Consider the following 21,442-nt stretch of genomic DNA (forward strand, 5'->3'; position numbering starts at 1 on the left):
TTTCGTGCGGTTCCCTCACCTCCAGCTGCGAGCTAAACTCGGCTCGCCTCCCTCCCCCGCCGCGAGGAGCAGGGAGCGAGGCCGCCCCGCACCCAGCGGCCCCGAGCCCAGCCCCGCGCACGGGGAGGCCCGGGACGGGACGGGCCGGGGGCAGGGCCCCGATCCCGGTGCCCCCGGGGGAGCGAACCCAGGCTGTTACCGTCCCGGCACAGCTTTTGCTGCTCGGGAGCTGACACAGCCCGGACGAACCAGGCTCCCCCAGCACCCCACCGCAAGGGGGACACCCGGACCCTCACCGCCCCTCACCCCGACCCTGCGGGCCCCCCCCCCCCCCAAAATCCGCCCGCCCGCCCGGTGTCGGTGCGGCCGGGCCCGCCAAGCAGCGCCCCCCCGCCCTGCCGCACGCATGCGCGCTGCCCGAGGGAGGCGGCGGCACGTGAGCGTGTTGTGGGCACGTGACGCCGCGCGGCCCCGCCCCCGCCGTGCGCGAGCGCGGGTTCGCGGCGAGGCCCGGCCCGGACCCCCCCCCCTCCCTTCAGCCTCTCCCCCCCCCTCCTCCTCCTTCCCCTCACGCCTCGCCCGTCCCCGTCCCGCCCCTCCCCGCCGCCGCCGCCGCCTCCCCGCCGGCCATGAGGCCCCGGCGGCTCCTCAGCGCGGCCCCGCGGCGCGGCTGCTGAGCGTCCTCCTCCTCCTCCCGCCGCCATCGCCCTCCCCGCCCGGGCGGGGACCCCCCCCCGCTCCCCTCCCTCGCTCCTCACAGCCGCCGCCATGTTGGGCCGCCAGCCGCAGCGGGGCCGCCGCTGAGCCCCGGAGCCTGCGGGCGGCCAGGAGGAGGAGGAGGAGGAGGAGGAGGAGGAGGAGCCCGGGGCCGGCCGGCCTGCCGCAGCCATGGCGGAGCAGACCTACTCCTGGTGAGGCGCCGGGCCGCGCTGCGGGCCGCGGGGGGGGTGGGTGATGGGGGGTGTGAGGGGAGATCTGTGAGGGGATCTGTGAGGGGAGATCTGAGGTGAGGGGATCTGGGGGGGGGGGATCCTGTATGTGTGAGGGGATCTGTGTGAGGAGGGATCTGTGAGGGGAGATCTGTGAGGGGGGGGATCTGTGTGTGTGAGGGGATCCGCTGTGAGGGGGGGGATCCGGTATGTGTGAGGGGATCTGTGTGTGTGAGGAGATCTGTGTGAGGGGGGGGGATCCTGTGCGTGAGGCGATTTGTGTGTGAGGAGCGATCCTGTGTGAGGGGGGGGATCCCTGCGTGTGAAGGGATCCTGTGTGTGTGTCTGCGTGTGTGTGTGAGGGGATCTGTACATGAGGAGGGATCCTGTGTTTGCAAGGGGATCCTCTGTGAGGAAGGATCCTGTATGTGGGGTGCTCTGTGTGTGTGTGTGTGGGGGGGGTGCGGTGTAGGGCTGGGGTGCTGTGGGGGGAGGGTTGGGGTGCCCTGTGTGTGGAGGGTGGCAGTGCTGTGTGTGGGGCTGGGGTGTGCTGGGTGTTTGGGGTGCTGTTAACGTGTGTGTGGGGCTGGGGTGTTTGTGTGTGTGGCATTGGGGTGCTTCGGGTGTGTTGGGGTGCTGTGTGTGGGGTTGGGATGGGGTTGGGGTGCTGTGTGTGGGGCTGGGGTGCTGTGTGTGGGGCTGGGGTGCTGTGTGCCCAGCTTCTCTCCTGGCCCTGGTGCCTCACGGCAGTGCTGGGGCTGCCCGGAGCAGAGGATCTCCTCCGGCCTCAGCGTCCTGGAGCTCCTTGGGGCTCCTCGGGTCCCCGGGGGCTGCCCGGAGCTCAGCACCTGCCCTCCCCGGCTGTGTAGGGCTGGCTGGGCCCTGTGTGTGTGCGCGGGGGGGCTCGCCCGGTGACAATGGGCTTGTTCTGTGTACAGGAAATAGAACGAGGAGGAAGAGACCAGTTCCTGTGGGAAGACATCAAGTATAGCAAATCAAAGCAGAGGGCATTTTTTTCGGCGTCCTGACACTGTGTTGGGCCTAGCCGGCGGTGGGTTGAGGAGCCGGGGGCTGTTTTCTTCGTGTAATGCTGGATTTTTGGTATTGTTGAGGATCGCAGCCGAAATACATCAAATGATTTTCGAGTGCATCCGCTCTCTTGACCTGGCCACTGCAGAGATTTGATTGTGATGCTCTCGCTGCATTTAAAATTCATTCTAGTGAGAACATCCAGGGTTGTTTCTTGCGGATTTTTTTTTTTAAGAGTTATGATATTCTTATTAAAAAAGGAGTTAGATCTCAACTTTTGACCTTGGAGTGTGCTGGATGTGTAGATGGGATTTCTATTCTAAATAGTTCTGGAAATCTTTCCTATTACTTTTAAAACTTGGGAGCCAGCGGGGATTTCTGTCCTGCCACATGTTGAGACTTTGACAACCCCCACTCCTGTGTTCTGTCACTTCTCTCTCAAGAACCAGTAGATGTATGGGGCTTTTGCTTCTGGCTAGGAAGAGGATTAACTCTTCTTTAGGTCAGGTTCATTAGGGAAATGAAGCTGGGATTTAAGTTTTTCTGTGTTGCTTGTTAGACGGATCCCAAGAGCAGCAGCTCTTTGTTGCAGATCAGGTTTGTAGCAGAGCAAGGATGTGAGGCTAACATCTCAAAACACTGTAATTTTGTCGTGTCTGTATTCACTGACGTGTCCTCCTATTTTTGAGGTTTCTGTCACTTCCCATTTAGCCCTGTGATCAGTATTATCTGGAGGCTGCAGAAAGATCAAAATCCAGTTTCATCCTAAGGAATCCTGCCCTGTAACTTGCGCGCTCTTGTCTGCGTACGTGTTTAATTACTTACACTTCTAGCAACACTCTCGCATTTGCTTATTTTTAATTATGGCAATACAGCTCTGCATAAAATTGGCTGGTGCTTTAGGGCTTTTAGGAAAAGTGGGCATGTTAAGTTGTCGGCTAAGGAAACCGATAGCTCTATAAAGGAATTGTGCAGAACTGTGTCCAGTAATTCGTGCTGCTGTACAGTTTGGAAGTTGGCAGGTTTCATCCTGTCCATTTGCTGGACCCAGTCCTTTTTGTGTGTTGCAAAGGCTGCTTTCTCAGAACGAGCGCTTTTTGTGTTCCTCGGTGTTGTGGGTAGCTGCTGTCAAGATTAAGTGTTTTCAGAGATGTCAGATCAGGTATTTGACATCAAGAAAAATCCTTTCACGTACCTACCTTTGGACAGATGTAAATTGAGAGTGAGGAAATGGGTTCCTGGCCTCAGCAGTGTTTCCCTTTTGTCCAGAAATCTGAAGCTTGATTGCCCCTTGTAGTGCAAAGCTATCAACATTCATCATCAAATCACTGCAGGTTCATAATAAAGTTGTTGCTTTCCTTTTCTGAATTGTCTCTGATGTGTTAGAAATACCTCATAAAATGTACTTTCACGCTATGATTGCTGGACATCAACACTGCAAACATTTACACAAAATAGGCCTGCTGACATCTGCTAGCGATGGTATTTTGAAGAGATGAGAACTGATTCTGTTTTTGCTATTGTTTTCTATGTAAAATTCTGAGATGTTAAGGTGGGTTTATATCGTTAATTACTAAGTGAAATTGTTTGCAAGTATTTTCTTATATTAAGTTATTGTAAGAAGGAGGTACCTGTACTTTTCCCCCATGCCTCTCACAATTTCAAATAGATAAATTGTCTTCTGGCACTACTCTTGTGCATTGCTTTTTGCAACAACCTCTTTTGTTTCCTTTTTTTCCCCAGTAATGCCCACACCTATAACCATCCATACTTGTACTTAGCTCCTTTTTAAATCTCTTGCCAGGATCTCAGATACAGATGTGTTCTCCCTGACAAGAGGAACTACTGAGAATTTTGCCACTAAGTGCTGTCACCCTGAAAAAACTAATTTTAACATGAAATGCGGGATAAATGCCAGATGGAAATGCTCTCTCAAAGGATATGCGCTCCTTTTTAAAGAGAAGGTGTTTGAATAGAATGCCTGTCAGTAGTGAATAGAGACTTTTTCTTTGGCAAGTACCTGCAATAATAGAAGGAAGTTAGGAGAGCTGCGTATGGTGCTGCTATTACTCAAATGTGTAAGCCACAGAGAAACATGACTGCTGCATCATAGGGTTGCTCATGATTTTCTATGTTAAATGAGAGCTGAAATGAGTTTTCTGCAAGTGGAATGGATTGGGAGAGGAAGGAGGTCGTGGAATACCCACCTGCCCTCTGCATCCTGTGGGTTCCAGCAAGGAGACGGGGCTGGGTAGTGACAAAAGTTCCTGCTGCAACACGGGAGGGGGGAATAATGGGGGCAGAGTTACTTGCCCAGTACCGATGTGGATGTGTGTGGGTAAGAGGTTTGTAAATGGCAAGGATTTGATTTTCAGGCACCCGCTGTTGGAAATATTACAACAGGTGAATCTGATCTAGATCACGACCCCGTGCAAACCTTGTTGCTCCTTGATGTCCAGTGCCTCATGGTGATGTTTTTGCAGTCGGAGCCATTTAGAGAGCACAGCAGCACATGTATCTTGTTTGCCTTCAGTCAGTAGGTGTTCAGTGTTCTTCAAGGCCTGATGTAACACCCCGTCCCTTTTCACTGTTGCCCAGTCTGGCAATAGAGATTGCTTTGTGTTTTTTGTTTTGCTCTTTGAATGCACAAAAGATTTTCACAGCTTCTTTCATATGTGCGGAGAGGAGAATGAAAATTCTCCAGAACCAAATATATTTTTAATTTGTCCTTTCCCAGAGTGTTGCCTAAGAGCAGTACGGGTTGCAGCACATGCAAGCCCATCGGGGTAACGATCGGGGAGAGACGGGGAGGCTCAGCTAAGAGAAAAGGGAGCTGCTGTGTTGAGTCAGTAATCTCAGAACCGACTGAACTCCCTCTTAAACGTTTTAACCAGTGGAATGATTCTTGTGTTAGCCATCAATTGTTTGATGACAGAAATGGTGATATATTTGGAAACTTCTCTACGTAATGCAAAGGGTGTGGGAAATTAAATGTAATGATGTGTCAGAGTAATCCATAAAGCTCCCGGGTGCTGGGCTAAGTGTAGATGCACAATGCCATCTTTGTTCCTGGGAGAACTCCTATCGGTTGTTGCTAAATGTCTTTCTAGGTTCAGAGCTCTGAGAATTCGCTTTCCTTGCGTTTAATGCACAACTGCCGTGAATTAAAATGCGATCTCCTCCAGAAGACTGGGGGTTAGTGCTTCGAAGGCTTCGCTGGCTGGCTCAGAGGTGTATGTGGGAGGGCAGGGAGTAAGGGGAGCTGCAGCTTGTTCACAGAACTTGTCAAGCACTAGTAAAATCATTTTATGCATTCAGGTTTTTTACTTGCCTTGCGCTGTTCGGGCTGAGAGGCCCTAGCTGTCTAATTAAGGTGTTTTGAGGCAGGGAAGCAGCTTACATCACAAACAAACCAAACTGTTCCCCTGAATTTTCCAAGTGTTGCACTTCTTAGGAAAAGAACTGCAGAGAGCACAGACGAAGTTCTGTTGGGTGTGCTGCCTAAGATCTTTTCTGAGAGCTTGGCATCCAACCCCAGAGGTTGGCCTTCAGTTTTACCTTTTTCAGGGGCTGGCTGCGTCCCGTTGTAAGGCTTGTCAGAAGCCTCCTGAGGACAGGGATGTCCATTTAAGGCATCAGAGAAGTGACTTAACCGCGGTAAATTTGAGGATGTCGGATTTATGGTGAGTGCATTTGTCTTTCAGTACCAGGCTCGCTTCACTTGTTTGTTCTCCTCCCTCCAGCTTTTGATAGCTCAGACGGTACTTTGTGTGGGCAGGGACTGTCTGCAATGCTGGACTGAAAGACAAACAAAGCAAAGAGCGTGAGATTAGCTGCAGTTTACAGTTACTCGAATGTCCGTGTATGTACAGTGAGTGATTAGCGAAGGAAGATTCTTGCTACATCAATACAAAGGCTGCATTTGGTAATCTAGTAATCATTCTTCAAGAAACATCTAAAAGTGGAGACCATAAACCGATGTTTTCTTGGTGCTGGAGTGCATTCTGCGTTTTAGTTCAGAATTACATGGGTTCTGCCTTTTTGGAGCATTGTGGCAGTGGAAGTTACTGGTTCCTTGCTTTTCCCCAGTGATTTCTGAACTTGGCCAGGACACAGGAGATCAGTTCTGTCCCTGAGGGTTTTGGAGCTTGCGTCCCTCACCTTGTGAGCGAGTGCTCATCACCAAACTGTGGCATTCAGAGGCTGAACTTTGTGTGTCCTTCGTGGACGTGTGCTGGGCTGGGAAGCAGGCATCGGACTTAATGGTTAAAAAATTGATTTGGGATTGCCAGGGATATAGGCTCCCCTTCCTGCCTTGATAAAATTGTAGGTTGAAAGAGGGAAGGGGCTGTATTCCAGGGGGTAGCTAGGTTGCTGCTCTTGAGATGAAGCTTTGGATTCCCACTAGTAGAAGGCAAGGCGGAGATGATTTCCTGAGTCATAGGTAAGTGAGCTGGTAGCTGTGTTAGGGGCCTACCGCAGTCACTGCTTCTCTTCTGGTTTTGTTTTTGCCAGGCTAGATGAAGCCTGGGAGCTTCTCTTTCTTTTACTGAAGGATATGATCCGAAGTAATTGCTTTTCTGTGAACTTTGGGATTTTGGTCTGTGTTAAGCAACCTGATGCTGTTGGAATTCGAGGGATTGTGGGGGGGATATTAGATAGGGCAAATTAATTGAGGATATTAATTTTGACAAAACACATCTAATCTCAGAAGAATGACACAGTTTTAAATATTAGATTTAGGTCCTGAAATCTGTCATTAATTGTCACTGAAACGCAGTGCCAAACAAACGTATTTTGAACTATGTTTTTTAAAATACAGTGATGCAGACTTCCTGAAATCTGGAAGAAGAGCAGAACCAATTCTGTTCAGATACTTTATTTCATTGTTTTAGTGATGTGATGTATCATCATCTTCTGCATAAGTGCCACCTTTGTTATTATCTTTATTGCCCTTTGGCATTTTACGATGGTGATAAACATTATAATATACTCCAAAGCAAATAATTGACACAAGCCATTTAGTCAGACAGTCTGATTTAATTCCAGTGACATCTGAGTAAAGTTTCCAGGAAGAACCAAGGCTGAAATTGGTTAAAAGAGAAATTGTTGTGCACATTTTCTTTTTGCAGCTACATTGCTTTAGTGTAACTGATGAGGATTAAAATTGGGAATGATTCAGTCAGTTACATGGGCTGAGCGAAGCAGAGTGAAACACAAGTTAGTGCGCCAGCTGAACTGGATCAAGGCAATCAAACTGACTTTGAAAGGTGATGATTTAATAAGATTAATGGGGCATATGTGTCATTACAGCCCTTCCTGATCCCCTTTCTCCCTCTCTAATTCTTCCAAGGATGCTAACATTGGTGATCTTTTCTCCTGCCCTTTTCACAAGTGGTGTCTATGCTTGAAATGCTTTGATCTGCCACGTCTCCTCTCTACAGGAACGCTGCTCTCGTGACACAGCAAGTGTCCTTCTGTCCACCAGAAGCGCCATGATGAGATTATCCTGGAACTGACTAATTGTGTAGCTCTTGTGCTGTCATCTTCATTATCAGATTCTGTTGAGGGTTTCTTTTCAGGGCCAGCTCTGCACCTCAGGTCCTAACTTCACTTGGATAGCCTCTGTGGCTGTATGTGACATTAAATGGTGTGGAATACACAGGAGTGTGAGAAAGTAAGGGTGGTCAGCTGCCTTTCTGGAAGGCTATTGGGTAACTGATAATTTACAAGTTAGAACAGAAGATTTTTTAATAACCCATGACAATTATGCTAAAGTAATACATGTATTAAACGGGGCTAGCCGTGTACTGTGCTTGTGGAGATGGGGACTAGGGATGGAGTGACTTACTTTTTCAGGATGTCAGAACAGAGATTCCTTAAAATCATCACAGCCGGCCTCCTCAAGCCGAGAACACACTAAGAAATGATTTGCTATTGCACAGCCTTGTGCTCAACATGCCTCCCTTGTTCCTGAAGTTGCCCACGTAGAAGCTGGTGAGAGAGAATCATATCTTACAGTTTATGTATGTTAGCATTTTTCCCTAACCAGCGGAATCTGAAGGAAAATGATGGTGTTGGACTCACATTTTCTCTCCTTCTGCCTTCTGAAAATAGTATTTTCGTTTGTTTCTCTGCCTGCTCTGTATGTTCTTCCTTTCCTTTCCATAGCTAGTTCAAAGGTTTTTACCCAGGAAGGTATTTCCTTGTGCAGCATGGCTATGGAGCTGAACTGTGGAATGACTCCTTTCCATTTTTACGCCGTAGCTGCCTTTCTGCAGAGGTGGCGTGGGGGAAGCGGGAGGGACCCACGGGGTTGCACCCTCTGTTCACACACAGTCTCTGACTTTAGGCATGAGCTGGCAAGCTTATCTGAAGGAATAGGCTTGAATCTAGGTTGGTCTTCAGTTCAGCTGCTAAAAGAAGAAACTGGGCTGTGCACTGGAAGCCACTGGTTTTTCCAGCCCCCAGTCCTCTACTGCTACCCGTTAGTTCTGCCCTGCCAGGCCTTTTCTGCTTGCCGTTTTTTGTCTTGAAAGCCCAGATTTACTCCTTCACTCCTATGGACTCTGCTGTATTGGGACAAAGGTATCTTTAAAAATCCTTTTGTTATCTGGTAACTAGTCATAAGATGACTTCTAGTAAGCTCACACTGATTTTTCCTAACTCCATGCACCATTTTAAATAGCTTTAAAAATTTGGCAGAAGTTCACAGAGATGGTTGCTAGTGTTCCACTGAATCACAGAGTTTGGCAATTCGTGGCATGTGCCATTTTCCCATATCAATGTATTTCCAACTAGTGCCACAGACAGCAGCTTCAAACTATAAGAGCAGGAGCACTGCACAAATGGATTCCCAGCACAGCCTCGTTTTGGATGGTGCCAGAAAACTGAGTGCTCTCACCCATGCGTTTGCTGCGCCTGTCTCCACGGTGCTGGTGCACAGGTAACGTTGCAGGGGGGTTTCGTGCAGCTCCAGCTGGCAGCAGGTGGCTTCATTTTCATTTCAGTAGATACTTGAATTAGTAAGTTCACTTGACTCCAGTTTAAAGCTTGAATGAAATCTTTGGTAACTTCTAGGGCAGTTAGAAATTCAACGTGAATTCTGAATTGTGGTTGGAATAAGCTGGTAGGACTTCCTACCCATAAAAACTTCGCCAGCTGGTGGTGCAGATATGGTGGACATAGGAGAGTAGAGCTCGGTGGTAGTGGTTATACAAAGGGCCGTTTTTACTAGTCCAATTTTCCTGCTTACAGGGCTACAGTGGTGGTTTATCTCAGCAGCATCTGTGTCAGACCCATTTGGCGAGATAAAATAGGTGTAACATGACTTCAGCCCAGTTAGTCATTGGGAAGTGCATTCTGCAGGTGACTGTTAGCTAAAGGTGAGGTTGGCGAAACAGCAGGAGGCAAACAGAGCTGGGCTGGATGGATTTCTGCGGCCAGTACTGCTGGCTGGTGAGGTGAGCGTGTCTTGCTTTCGAGGTTTGAAGGCACGAGGTCGTTCTGGTCCTTTTTGGACGTTCAGATTGGTGGTTGTTTGCTGGAGGGAAGATCGTCTGCTCTGTGAACCCTTTTCTTGAGATGGCTGATCCTGTGCCTTCACTTGAATTGCTGCTCCGAGAAGTTAATCACAAAGGGCTAAAAGCTCTCGTGGGGAATATTACGAGCTCTGTACGGTTTTGAAGATGAAGAGTAGAATCTAATTAAGCATTTTGGTTGAACATAGTTTAAAGAGCTTTATTTTTTTCTTGAAAAAGGAAACTTTAAAGCTAAATAGCGAAGAGCTTTTTTTAAAAAAAAAAATGCTATGAACTTGCCTACTTTTTAGGCAGATGCAGCTGTAAGCAGTTACAGATGGTACAGAACAGAAGGAACCTCTTTATCATACTTAAGTGCCTTACAAGACCCCCAGTGTTAGTTTTCCAACTAGTTATCTTTCTCTTTATTTTTTCATGGTTTTGCAGATGGAGCATGGGAAAAAAAAAAAAAAAAAGCTACCTTATAGCTAAATCAAAAGATGAAAAGTCTGCCATAAAAGAGAAATACTTCTCTGCAGGGTGCTTCTCTGCAAGAAGTTTCATAAGAATCCCAGAGCACCATCTCTAAAGAGTGCTCCTACTTGTTGTTGCAAGCAAAGTTTTTTAGATATTGGGCTAGAATTTGTTGAAAGCCGTCTCCATCTGCTCTCCTGCTGCCTATTCCTTGCACGTGTGACTGAAGCCTGACAGGCAGTGTGTTAGTGCACCGTGCTGCTCTGGCATTTGGGCTGTAGGGCAGGGATCGGGCCTGGGCCAGTCCTACCACTGGACAACTCCTCTCATGCACATGGTTTGTGTGTCTGTAAACTGGCCACATTTGCCCCTCATGAGAATTTTTAGTTTTTAAGTCAGCCTCTCTCCTCATTGGGAGCAGCAGGACCAGGGTGCCTGTTTTGGTGGGCTGGTGCTTTGTATTCCCATGGCAGCCGAAGCCCCTCTCTCTGCAGGTTGCGGGTGGTCTCGTTGACTGCCCTCTCCCCAGCCGCTGTCTGATATCGGTTTTTCTTGGTGCAGGCCTGGTACCAGGAAGGCTCCCGGCTTCATCTAGGCACGCTTGGGCTACGCTGCAGCTCTAACTTGTGCAGGAACGTGCCGTCAGCATTGTTGCTGAAGGTTCATGGCTTGGTGTTGGTGGTGTCAAGTCATTCTTTTATGGATTTCTTTATGAAAATAGTGTTTAATTCTACCCGTGCAAGTCATTATAATGTATATACCATAATCCTGTACTGTGTGGGTAAGTGAGCTCATCAGCAGTACACAGAGCTGCTCATGCTGTATGACAAGGTCGTATTGATCGATTTGACTTTGATTTTGGCTTGTTGATTCTAAGACCTAATTGGTAAACACTTAGATTGAATGGTTGGCTGGCTTTACTATTCCTTAGTACTCCTTAGTGCTCTTTAAATTTTATTTGATTTTGGTTACTGTTTGTCTCCAATACTGTTTCAGTTTTCCTAGGTGACAGCAGACTGCTGGTGTTCCTTTCTGTTCTGCTGCGTAATCTGAGCAGTGTTGAACCTGAAGACTCTTTGCCTAGCAATAAAACAGTGGTGGTAGGGACTATGGGGCTGTTCCTGGTGTCTAGGTGGGAGTAGCACAGCAGCATGTCTTGGCTTTATACTCCAATGTGCAGTTCTGCAACCATCAGGGATACAAACATGAAGAAAAATCAGAATCCTTTAGGCTATTTTAGTACCCTACGTCTCCTTCCCTTTGTTTCTCCGTGCCTCTGGGAAATTAGTTCCTCCCAGTGGTGCTGCAGATGTATGTCACACGTTTCTGTAGCAGTCGTTACCAAAATATCAATGTTTCATGGAGAAACCAGATGTAAGGTTCTGGTACACATACTCCTGCGTTTTCCCAGTCTCTGGACTGCTGTGAAGTGTTGGTTGTTGCACTTCCTTTCCGTGCACTCAGTGACTTACATAGAGGTGGGACCTGCAGCGTGCTCTGTTGTCAGAGTTCAGCTCTGTTCGATTGGCTCTATCACTTCCAGAAAGAAGCGTTATGAACATGCACGAACACCTGTTTGATTGGGCTTTGGCTCCAAGGAGTGTTAAAGGAGTGTTATGTGACCAAGGCTGGTGGCCGGGTACCTGCACTGCTGCCCCTGGGTGTGTTGGCAGTTACAGAGTCCACGACTGGGTACAGATTTACAGTGGCCTGGGGCTGCTGACTCTCCTGGATTGAAGCAGGACCTTGGGCTGCCCGTGCAAGACGAGGAGCAGTGCTAGAATGGGAGCCCAGCGACACAGGGTGGAGCTCAGGAGGGAAGCTGGGTATATGGAAACAGGCACAGGACGTTTTTAGGTGGGAACTCTGAGAGTGAGTTAGGCCGCTCAAAATGTACTCCCTTGTACAATGTATGCCTTGAGCAAAGCTGTACAGGTAGAAGAGGACCAGCTTAATCTTTTGGCTCCTGATGAGATCAGATATATCATTCGGTAGTGGTATTCCTTTGTACGTGTGTGATGAAACCTGCATTTTTAATGTGTTCTTGTCTGTTGCTTCAGATGGGGATACTCCCTTCCTTAAGTCTGACCTTTGCTTTGGTCTGTTACCTGGCTCTCTGGGTCCCATAAGAAATCAGATTAAAGGTGTGTTAGGGAGTTTATTGTCTTAAATACTTAGATATTATTTTTGTTCAGTGTCTTGTTCCCTGTCCAAGCACAGCTGCCAAAATGAGTATCTATTTATCTTAAAATGCTTTTCAATAAGATTTTCAAGGTGAGGTCATTTATTAGGTCCTCAGAGGCAGGACGGGCTGTCCCGTGTAGTGCTGGGTGATTTGTGCTTAGCAGCAGAGGAGTGCCTGGCTAGCTCTTGCTGTACCCAACCAAGACTCACCCCGATCCACGTAATTAAGCCACGGAGCAGGTGCCTGACTGCTGTGGCCACGCTAAATCCTCACGGTGTGGATGGGCTGAGGACAGGCTCAGCACAGAGGTTCTGGTGTGGAGCTCTGCTCTTCGCCTTGGGATTTCTTTTGCAGGCTAGCAGAGGTCCAGGAATTTCCTTGAATATCCTGAGTCCCCTCTTTTTGTCACGTAATTAACCTGTTTTCTTTTGTCAGTGCCCTTTAACTGCTTGCTGGCACCGTGACAGCCGTGGCCGTGTTGATAAACACGGCTGGGACGATGCGCAGTACATCAGCCGCGTGGTCGGTGAACTTAGCCCTGGATCTTCAGAGGAAGTTGGGTGTTTGGGTCCTCACGGCGTAAAAGGAACAAGAGGAGGAAGGTGAAATGGAACTAGCGGTTGTATAGGATATTTATCTTGAACAGCCTTCTTCGGAAGAATGCCGTTTTGGTACTTGGGTGACTGACAGCCTCCGAGACGAGGCTGAATTGCATTACTAGAAGACAGGCTGTGCTTTCTGATGTGGAAGACTCAATTTTCTGGAACCTTGTTCAAATAACTTACTGCTTCAATTTTGGAAAACATTAATACGGTTTCTTTTCATCATGGTAAAGCGTGAACATTTGTTATCCCTTGTTACTAATAGTAGCCATGAATTTGCTATTTATAGCTGAACTGTTGCGGGGCTGATTTTTTTTTTTTTTTTTTTTTTTGTAATGGAAGTTTTCAGTGCTATTAGGAGACCTGCTGTTGAATATCCTGTATCCTGGTAATGCAAAGGAAATGGATAGCTTTGGATGAAGAGGGTTCCAGAACTCCATGGCAATTTATTAATAGGCTCTAGATGAAGAATGTGGAAAGGCTGCAGTGCCACAGTCTTTCAAAATTGAGACTTGCTTGTTGAAGTGAGATACTGGAATCTTCTGACCCCTCTGGACATCAAATAAATTCTCCAGTCATCTGAAGGGGTCCAACATAGTCTCCTTTTCTCTGCCTTACTAATTCTTTTACTGGCAATTTGTGCAAGAGAAAGAAAGAAAGGAAGTAATTTAAAAATAGTTGTAGGGAACTACCTGAACTTATGATTCTTAGGAAGTGTGGTGCCTTGTCATGGGAGTGGATGTCCCATAATTTTTCCGTGCAAGTTAGACTCTGCAAAATGCCCAACTAATAGAAAGCCATGGTGTTTGTTGGAAAAAAAAAAAAAAAAAAAAAGGTTGCTTTGAGTAGTAGATGTTTTATAACTAAAAGTCTTGGGTCTTAATATGTTGACATATTTTTAGAAGTCAATGCCAAATGGACTTTTTCTTGATGCTTTGATGAACTTTTCAGTTAAATGTTGAGCACATGGCTAACAAAATATTTTTATTAGTCTTGGGATACTAAATTTAAAGGCCTTCTACCCCCATTTCTGATACAAGGCAAGTAGGGACCATAAGGCTAAGTAGTAATAAAAGGTCTGCATAGCTCTGTAATACCATTTGCAATTCTCGTAACAAAGCTCCTCTTTTCAGATCTTTTTGTTGGGGTATAAAGACACCAGAGGTGTGTCCAGAACCTGCTTGTCACTTAGCAGTTAGGGCAGTGACCAGCTTTTGTCAGACTGGGGCCCTCTCTCCCCAGGAGGACAGGTCCTAGGAACATGAAGGCATGCGGGTGAGGTTCAAGAAGTGTGCTGTGTTTCTGCTGGCATGTGGTTAGCTGCAGTTCCTAGTTCTTCTTAAGGTGTTGCTCCATTTTCTGTCAGCTACAAAACCTTGCTACCTATACCTGCTGTGCCCTACCCAGAGGGGAGTTGCAAAAACTCTCTAAATTTCTCCAAGAAACCCTTTACTTAACTGTTTTGGTTGGCTTTAAGGTCTGTGTTGTTTTTGTGATATTAAGAGATGGGAAGTCTGTGATCTGAGCAGAATTTAATAGCAAGGTAATCAATCAGTTACCTGCTTTGCTAATTGACCAAGCCATTGCATTCTGCACTACGTGTAACTGTCACCTTCAGGCCTGTTCGTTGCTATAGGTAAAACCATACGCTGTGTTTTGTAGAGGAATTGTTTCACTCAGCGCAGTAGTCTAGGCCTAGAAATGCTCTGTTTTTTCTTTGTCCTTTTGCTAATAAATTCTCAGGTGGTGTATTTCTAGCCAGTGCCTTCTGTTTGAACTTTCAGGGAAATCATCATTCTGTGCATTCATTCCCCTATTACCATGGCAAATAATTCATGCTGCTAATTATGACACTGTTACAATGGCACAGGAAAATGGGCAGGGAAAGAATACAGCCTAATTATACTCACAATTTATCTGTCTTATAAATTTGTAGAATTCATGCCAAGGTAGCTCCCAGCTTACAGATAAAATACAACCTTCTGACATGTGATATCTGCGTACTGAAGGTAGAAGAGAAGAGTCCCGTATTTTGAAGTGTCCCCTTTTGCCTGGTACACAAGGAGAGATGCGGTAAGGATGTGTTGTGCCCTGAACCAGATTCATGTTCCACCAGGGGGAAACAAGTTCAGAGAGACCCTTCTGTTTAGTGCTGAGGGCCTGAAACTGGGGAGGCCGTGAGTTCCCTAAATAGCTGCCTGCTGGCAGTTTAATGCTGGGCAGAGTTTACCATGCAGGGCTCAAAAACCACAAAGAACCGTTTCTGTAGTTGTGAGCTGAATGGGAAGGCATTGCAATGTCTGGAAGTAGATGATAAATCCTATTTTTGTGTTAGTTGGAGTTCAGAGAGCTGAGGAGGCCTAATTAAGGTATGTGCTAAGCACCTGAGAAGCAGCAACAGTGAGGAAAACTGATAGTATCTTCACGGTCCACACCTAATACTGGAGACTCCAAAACTAATGGCAGCTCTGTTTTGTGTTGGGACTGCATATTGCAAAGCAGATAGCCTCTTTTCTTATCCTCCTGCTGTAAGTGTTGTGGATTCAGTTCCATCTTGTCTGAATAGTGATGGATAATTTGTCTCCTCTTTCCCATCTTCATATAATGTTATTTGTAATTAATTTTTTAATATAAAATTTGAAGATCATCAGCATTGCTAACGCCCCAGAGTCTAAGATGTCCTCAGTGTAGGAGTTTGCACTGCCCAGGATCTTCTACTGGGTAGTGCTGCCCCGTGCAAACTGCCTGGTGCAGGAGAAAATACGATGCCTGATGTTAAAGGACGTGCTTTTCTAGTCTGTCTTCTTAATAAAAGATGTTTTCTTTTGTTGAGGACCTATGTGATTAGATATTTATCCTCTTTCATTCTCAGGAGAGTGGACACTGTGGTTCATACTTTTTTAGTCCCTGTGTGTGAAACTTGATTTCATACAGATGATTACATTTCTGGAATCTCTGCAGCTCTCTTCCGAAGAGGAATTGATAAGCAAATTGGCTTTCTGAAACATGAAAGAAGCTTAGAGCAAACACTTCATCATCACATTCCTGATCATGTCCAGCATTTGCCTTTTGCAGAGTTCCTGGTATTTAGTAATGTCTGTGGTTTCCCATGGGGCTGCTTAGCTGAACATAGGAATTGAGAGCTGATCAGAGGGAAGAGAATGGAGAATGACTTCACCATAAGTTAAACTGGGTGAAAACTGTTTTGGATTGTGTGTATGTTTGTATTTAGTCTTCCAAAATCATGTTAGCGTTGACCCATATGTTTCTTACTTTCACAGTAAGTTACTCATCAGAGAAAGAAAATACCAACTAGCATACAAAGTTTATGTAGATCAATTGAATTATTACTCATATCTGTTTCAGAAATTATTCACATAATCTAATTTTAGACTCCAAATTTAGGACTGTATAAATACCTGAACTGAATGGAGAAGCCAGAGGATAACACAAAACCCTTGGTAGCAGAATGCCTCTCTGCACTGACTTGGGGAACTGAAATGGTGAATGAAACACTGAAGACGCTCTTTGTAGGAGGACTTGAGCATCCATTTTTCGCCTCTATCCATTTGCCACAACTCCATTTGAGTGAACATCTCAAATAAGTTCATAGAGAATATGACAGTTGGGGAAAAAAAAAAGGTCAAGTTTTCCCCTTTGTGCAGTGAGGTGTCAGCAGGTACTAATTAGTCTGGAAACCTTGCCCCGATTTGCACAAATGCAGTAATTTAGGCATCTCTTGTAGGGTCACAAATAAATGTGAGCCCTTGTCAGAAGAGGGATGAAGATGTGCTGAGAGTTGTAGTGCTGTAGTAATTCCTGGAGAGATTAGAGGAAAACAGTTGAACAAACCAGTGTTATGTCCTGGATAAAGAAAAGTTCTCTTCAGTTTTTCATCCAGAAATCCTATCTGCAGCCTTTTTGTCACTATATCACATTAAGATGTCTCCCAACTTTATTCCTTTCACAGAAAGATTTGGTTTTTCTTGCATTTCAGATACCTTGATTTAGATCTGTTTTAAAATACGAGAAATGAAACAGGCAGGAAAAGTATCTTAAGCTTTGTGCTGGTGGATTTCAAACTGCTTGAGCCTGTGCTTTGCCTGATGTGACGTGCTGGAGCAGCTCGTGCCTTGGTGGCAGCCTCTGCTGGGCCCCAGGCTGTTAGAGAAGCCTAAAGGGAAAGTCTGTGTGTGTGCGTGCTTCTTTCCAGATACAGTGCCATGGGATTTCAGTTGTGGTTTGCGCCAGCACTTGGGGAAGCTTCTCCAGCCCCGCTTTAGTCCGCCCCTGGACTAGCATCACTTTAATCTTCATTTACTGCTCCTGGCAAAAATCTGGCCTGAGTGATCTGGGATCTCTGGTCTAATTCTCAAGTAGTCACTTGGATCTGGGGAGAAATAATGCCCAGTGGAGATAAATGCCAAAGCGCCTTCTGCTTCTCATGCAGAGGCTTCTGTGTTGTCATACAGCAGCTCAGCACTAGTGGCAGTTAAATGGTTGTCTAGTACCTATCAACTAGTAACTGAGTGGTTGTCTAGTACCTCTTAGTACTCGGAAGGAGACTGAATCACGCTTTCCATTGTTTTGGTTTGTTTTTTTCTCCAGCTTGGGATAAAGTTGTGCAGAGCAGATTTTTATTTTTCTACCTTCTTGATAATTTAATTTAGCATGAGTTTGTTCTAGCTAGATACTACTTATAAATTTTAAATGTTAAAATTATTTTTGAAGGTCGAGAAGCGTCAGCACATTTCTTCTACTGCGTTCTGCATCTTTGCTGCTGTAAACTTTTGGAATTGGTGTGTGTGGATGAGATGTATTTAATTTGCTTTTCTGTCTCTGATTGTAGTATTTGATTTATAACTTCAGGCATGGCTGATGAAAGTTAATCACTTACATATTGATGAAGGTCATTTTCTCTTCTTGTATTTCAAAAATAGCAAATTCTGTTGCTCGTGTATAGACTCTTGTAACTTTTGTTGAGCTGAGGTTATCTTCCTGTAGTTCTGAGCTGAGCACTTCTGCCTGGGGGGCACACTTGGAGTAAAAGAGCGTTCCTGGGGTGAATTGTGTTATTTTTAGGAAGGTTAAACGTCTGGATGTTTACTACAAAGCCTTTCCAGGAAAGCATTTTGTTCCTGAGCAAGAAATATCAGCAGATATATAAACGTAGTACAACAGCGTGTAATCTCTGGCTTCCCAGGGGACCCCGGTGTTTTCAGAACAGACTGTTGCTTAAAGTAACTGAGGATTACTGAAGGATATCGGGAGGATTTACCTCTGTAGTATTTTTGTAGGTGGCTTTGAGACATGGCAATCCAGACCAGCTATGAAACTGAGCTGAGGTGCCAAGTGGGATGGGAAGGGCTGGGTACAGGAGACACACAAAATCCATTTGTAATGTTTCTGAGACTCCAGGTGTCTGCATTCTGGCTGACAAAGGTAGATTTTGACTGAGATAGGTTGAAAAATGTCCTTCATCTGTTTTCTGGATTCAGAAAATAGGTACGGTGTAGGACTGGGGAAGGAAGTCATAGAATAACAGGACCACAGAACGGCTCGGGTTGGCAGGACCTTAAAGCCCCCTGCCTTGGGCACAATGCCTTCCCCAGCCCAGGCTGCCCAAAGGCCCATCCAGCCTACCCTAAAAGCTTACCTGGCTCTCCAGTTGTGTGTTAGCTGGTCCACTGGGAGGTTGTTCCTCCCCACAGATATCTGCCTGCCTGCATTGTGATGGCACCAGACTGTTCCTGAGTTGTGTAGTTGTATTGTAGGTATTTTCTTTCACAAGGCAGTTATGTTTATTCGTCTTGTTAAAACCTGGTCACTTTTTTTTTTTTCTTTTTTACTACATATACTTAAAGAAAATGTAAATTTAAATTCCTGCTGAAGGATCAGCATTTAGGTTTCCAGCAGGTAAATTTTCCTGGAAAGCTGAGTCCTCTATTACAGTGTCTGCAGCACGTCTTCCAAACCAGGCAGTATTTGTTCTACAGCAGCTCCCAGATGCCAACCATACATTACATCCTTCCGAGCCTGCTGGTACATGGACAGCCGTACCAAGCCCAGTGGTTCTGTATTTTTCCTAATAGTATCGAGCTGTTATTTTCCTAATCTATAACTACTGTAAAAAGCAGAAACTGCATTGTTTCAGTGGGCTTCAGGATTCATGCAAAAGTGCCAGCTTGCACTTTTCAAAGCAATTCTGTTAAAGATGGGAAAAATAGAAGTTAACCCGACTTGTATTTGTAAATTTTCCTTGCCCTTGTGGTTGGGTGTGTCACAATTTTTAATAACACCTGAAAATCTGATATGTCTGCTCCTAGAACTGCTGGGTTAGCCTTCTGTCTGGTTAGGGTTCCGTTGGTGGAGATTTTATCTGACTGCTGGAACATTTAATGAATACATAAGCAAAAAATGGTTTTGGAAGTGGCGCACTGCTCTGATGTGTTCCAGTTTGTCTAGCACACAACACCCATTCAATTACAATAATTTGAATAAATGAAGTAAAAGGAAAGTTACACTAACAGGCAGATGCGGAAAGAGGTTACCATCTCTGGTGCTTTTGCATCTTTTCTGGTTTGGGATGACCACTGCAAGTTCAGAGATGACCTCTGAAGGGAAGAGAACTTGCTGCCTTGTGTAATGTTACCTGGGTGCCCTTTAATAGAAGTTTGCCTTTAAAAAGGTGAGCAACAATGTGAACCTGCTCTCCTTTGAAGTTCCTAGGAGATTTTGAGCCAGTTACCCCTCAGCTTGCAGAAATATTACAGGCTCACCCTCTGTGTTGTCCGACTGGATTTGGTGTGGATATTTCAGTTGTGCTTGCAGAAGACTGGAAGGTACTGAGATGATATCACTGATAAAACTAGGTAAAATTGCAGGTGGCTGTAGTAATGGTCACGTTCAAATTTCACTTGGTCCTGTACATGAAGATCCACGTACTTCGATCTGTCCAAAAAGGTGATGTGATGTAATATTGCAGACCGCTGTTTTACAAAAGTTTGCTGTTGGTAAGCATTGCAGCTTTCAGAGGGCCAGGTTAAAGCTGAACATGTGAGTTTCCCCTGATAATCCACCCAAACATTATTGCTTCATTAGACCTCTATACTAGTTAGAAGAAGTGGGTGCAAAAGAGCAGTAGGGCATGTTCTCCTCCTCCTTGTTTCTCAGGATGGAAAAAACAAACTGGGTAATATGCTTGGAATGGGTCCAGGTGATTTTTTTTTTCTTTTTTTTTCCTTCCCTCAGAAAGCACAATGCACAGAACTGGAAAAACTGCCGTCTCCTGTGTTGCCACTAGTGCTCATGGGACTACGGAGATGTTAATCTGAAAATTAACTCGAATTTGATGGGGTGGGGGGAATTGTTCAACTGGATCAGCACATTGGTTGGTGTCAGGAAAGAGGGTGAGTTCCCCTATTGCTCGTAGCACGATTTGGGGTCATTCTAATCCAGTAGTTGCCACACTTAGTGTTCCCTTTTGCATGCGCGCCCACTTGTCCTCTTACTGTGTATTTTTCTAGGCTAAACAAACTCCGTGCTTATCTCTCCTAATCATCTTAGTAACTCTTTTCTGCACTCCGTCCAGTGGCAGGCTGATAATTCTGCTCTCAGGAAAGCTATACTCACGCTGAAGTACCGCTGTCTGCCTTCCCCTCCCTAGCCCTCTTTCCTTCCTGTGCTGTCTTCATTGTTTGCTCTTATGAAATGGGATTAAAAAGAGAGATGATGACGAGAGAACACCTCAGGAACAATGTGAGCGCAGAAGTGTCTATGCAAAATACTAACATTAGGTTCCGTGATATGGAGAAATAGTAATGCTGCTAAGTTAAAACTGCATTGACTTCTGGACTGAATCATATGCAGCGTTAACGAGTTAGTTGCATTAGAGTCTGTTCAGATGCATTTAGTGCCATACTAACAATTCAAGCCCATGTTCTGTTTTCTAGCTTTATGCCACACCGAGTCACTGAGCCTTCGGTGCAGGTACCTTGGAGATGTGCTGCACTAATTGCTTGTGTTTCTTTGTGGTGTATTGTGCTGGTGCTTTATGCTCAGAAATGGTCTTGCTGTAATAAATATACATAGCCCTCTGATTCACCTGCTTCTGTGTTATTTCTGTACTAAGTAAAATAGTCATTTGTTCTCTTTGTGGCATCTTGTGTGCTTGTGGGTGTGAGAATTTTATCTCCAGCTAGTTGAGAGTCAATGACTTGCATCAGAACAAGAGCAAAGTTCCAGCTTTAAGCTTAATTTCCTCCCCACACCTCAATTGTAACTGAACTAATCCTGGGAATCCGTGTGTGTTGAGGTGCAGCTTTGGAGGGGATCCATTCACTGGCAGAAGACTGCTCTTTGACATACTGGTGATGTAGATCCTGATGGTATTTCATGCCTGATCTTTTTTTTTCCATTTAAAGTAATTTATTCTTTGTAAAGGGTTGCCTTACATTTGCTTTTTGAAATATGTATAGAAATAAGGAGTTATACTTCTGATTTTGTGGGCAGCAGAGCATTATTTCTCCACAACGTAGGGGGACCATGTAATATTACCATTACAGAACAAGGGTGTTATTCTCAGCCAATGCTTTTGCTTCAGTGGATGAATTAAACATACCTTAAATTTTCCGTGTTCAATTGCTGGTTGTTTCTTGACTCACTTATGGCTCATTTTTTCTGTCTAGCACTTTCTTCTTGTAT

At 45.6% G+C, this 21,442-nt stretch overlaps 1 protein-coding gene across 10 annotated transcripts in view; it reads left to right on the forward strand.

Annotated features, from left to right (window-relative positions):
* Nucleotides 1-576: 576 nt before the first annotated feature.
* The window catches only part of SPPL3 (signal peptide peptidase like 3), a 62,917-nt gene continuing 42,051 nt past the window's right edge, over nucleotides 577-21,442 (forward strand). For 9 of the 10 annotated variants that reach the window (XM_084539055.1, XM_084539056.1, XM_084539052.1 and 6 more), the window contains exon 1: nucleotides 577-911. In XM_084539055.1, the coding sequence (XP_084395181.1) occupies nucleotides 889-911 (23 nt within the window). In that variant the 5' untranslated portion in view covers nucleotides 577-888. The remainder of the gene's footprint in view (nucleotides 912-21,442) is intronic. The other variant, XM_084539053.1, reaches the window with a different exon arrangement.

This window comes from Aythya ferina (assembly GCF_964211825.1).
Source record: "Aythya ferina genome assembly, chromosome: 17".
Classification (NCBI taxonomy): Eukaryota; Metazoa; Chordata; class Aves; order Anseriformes; family Anatidae; genus Aythya; species Aythya ferina.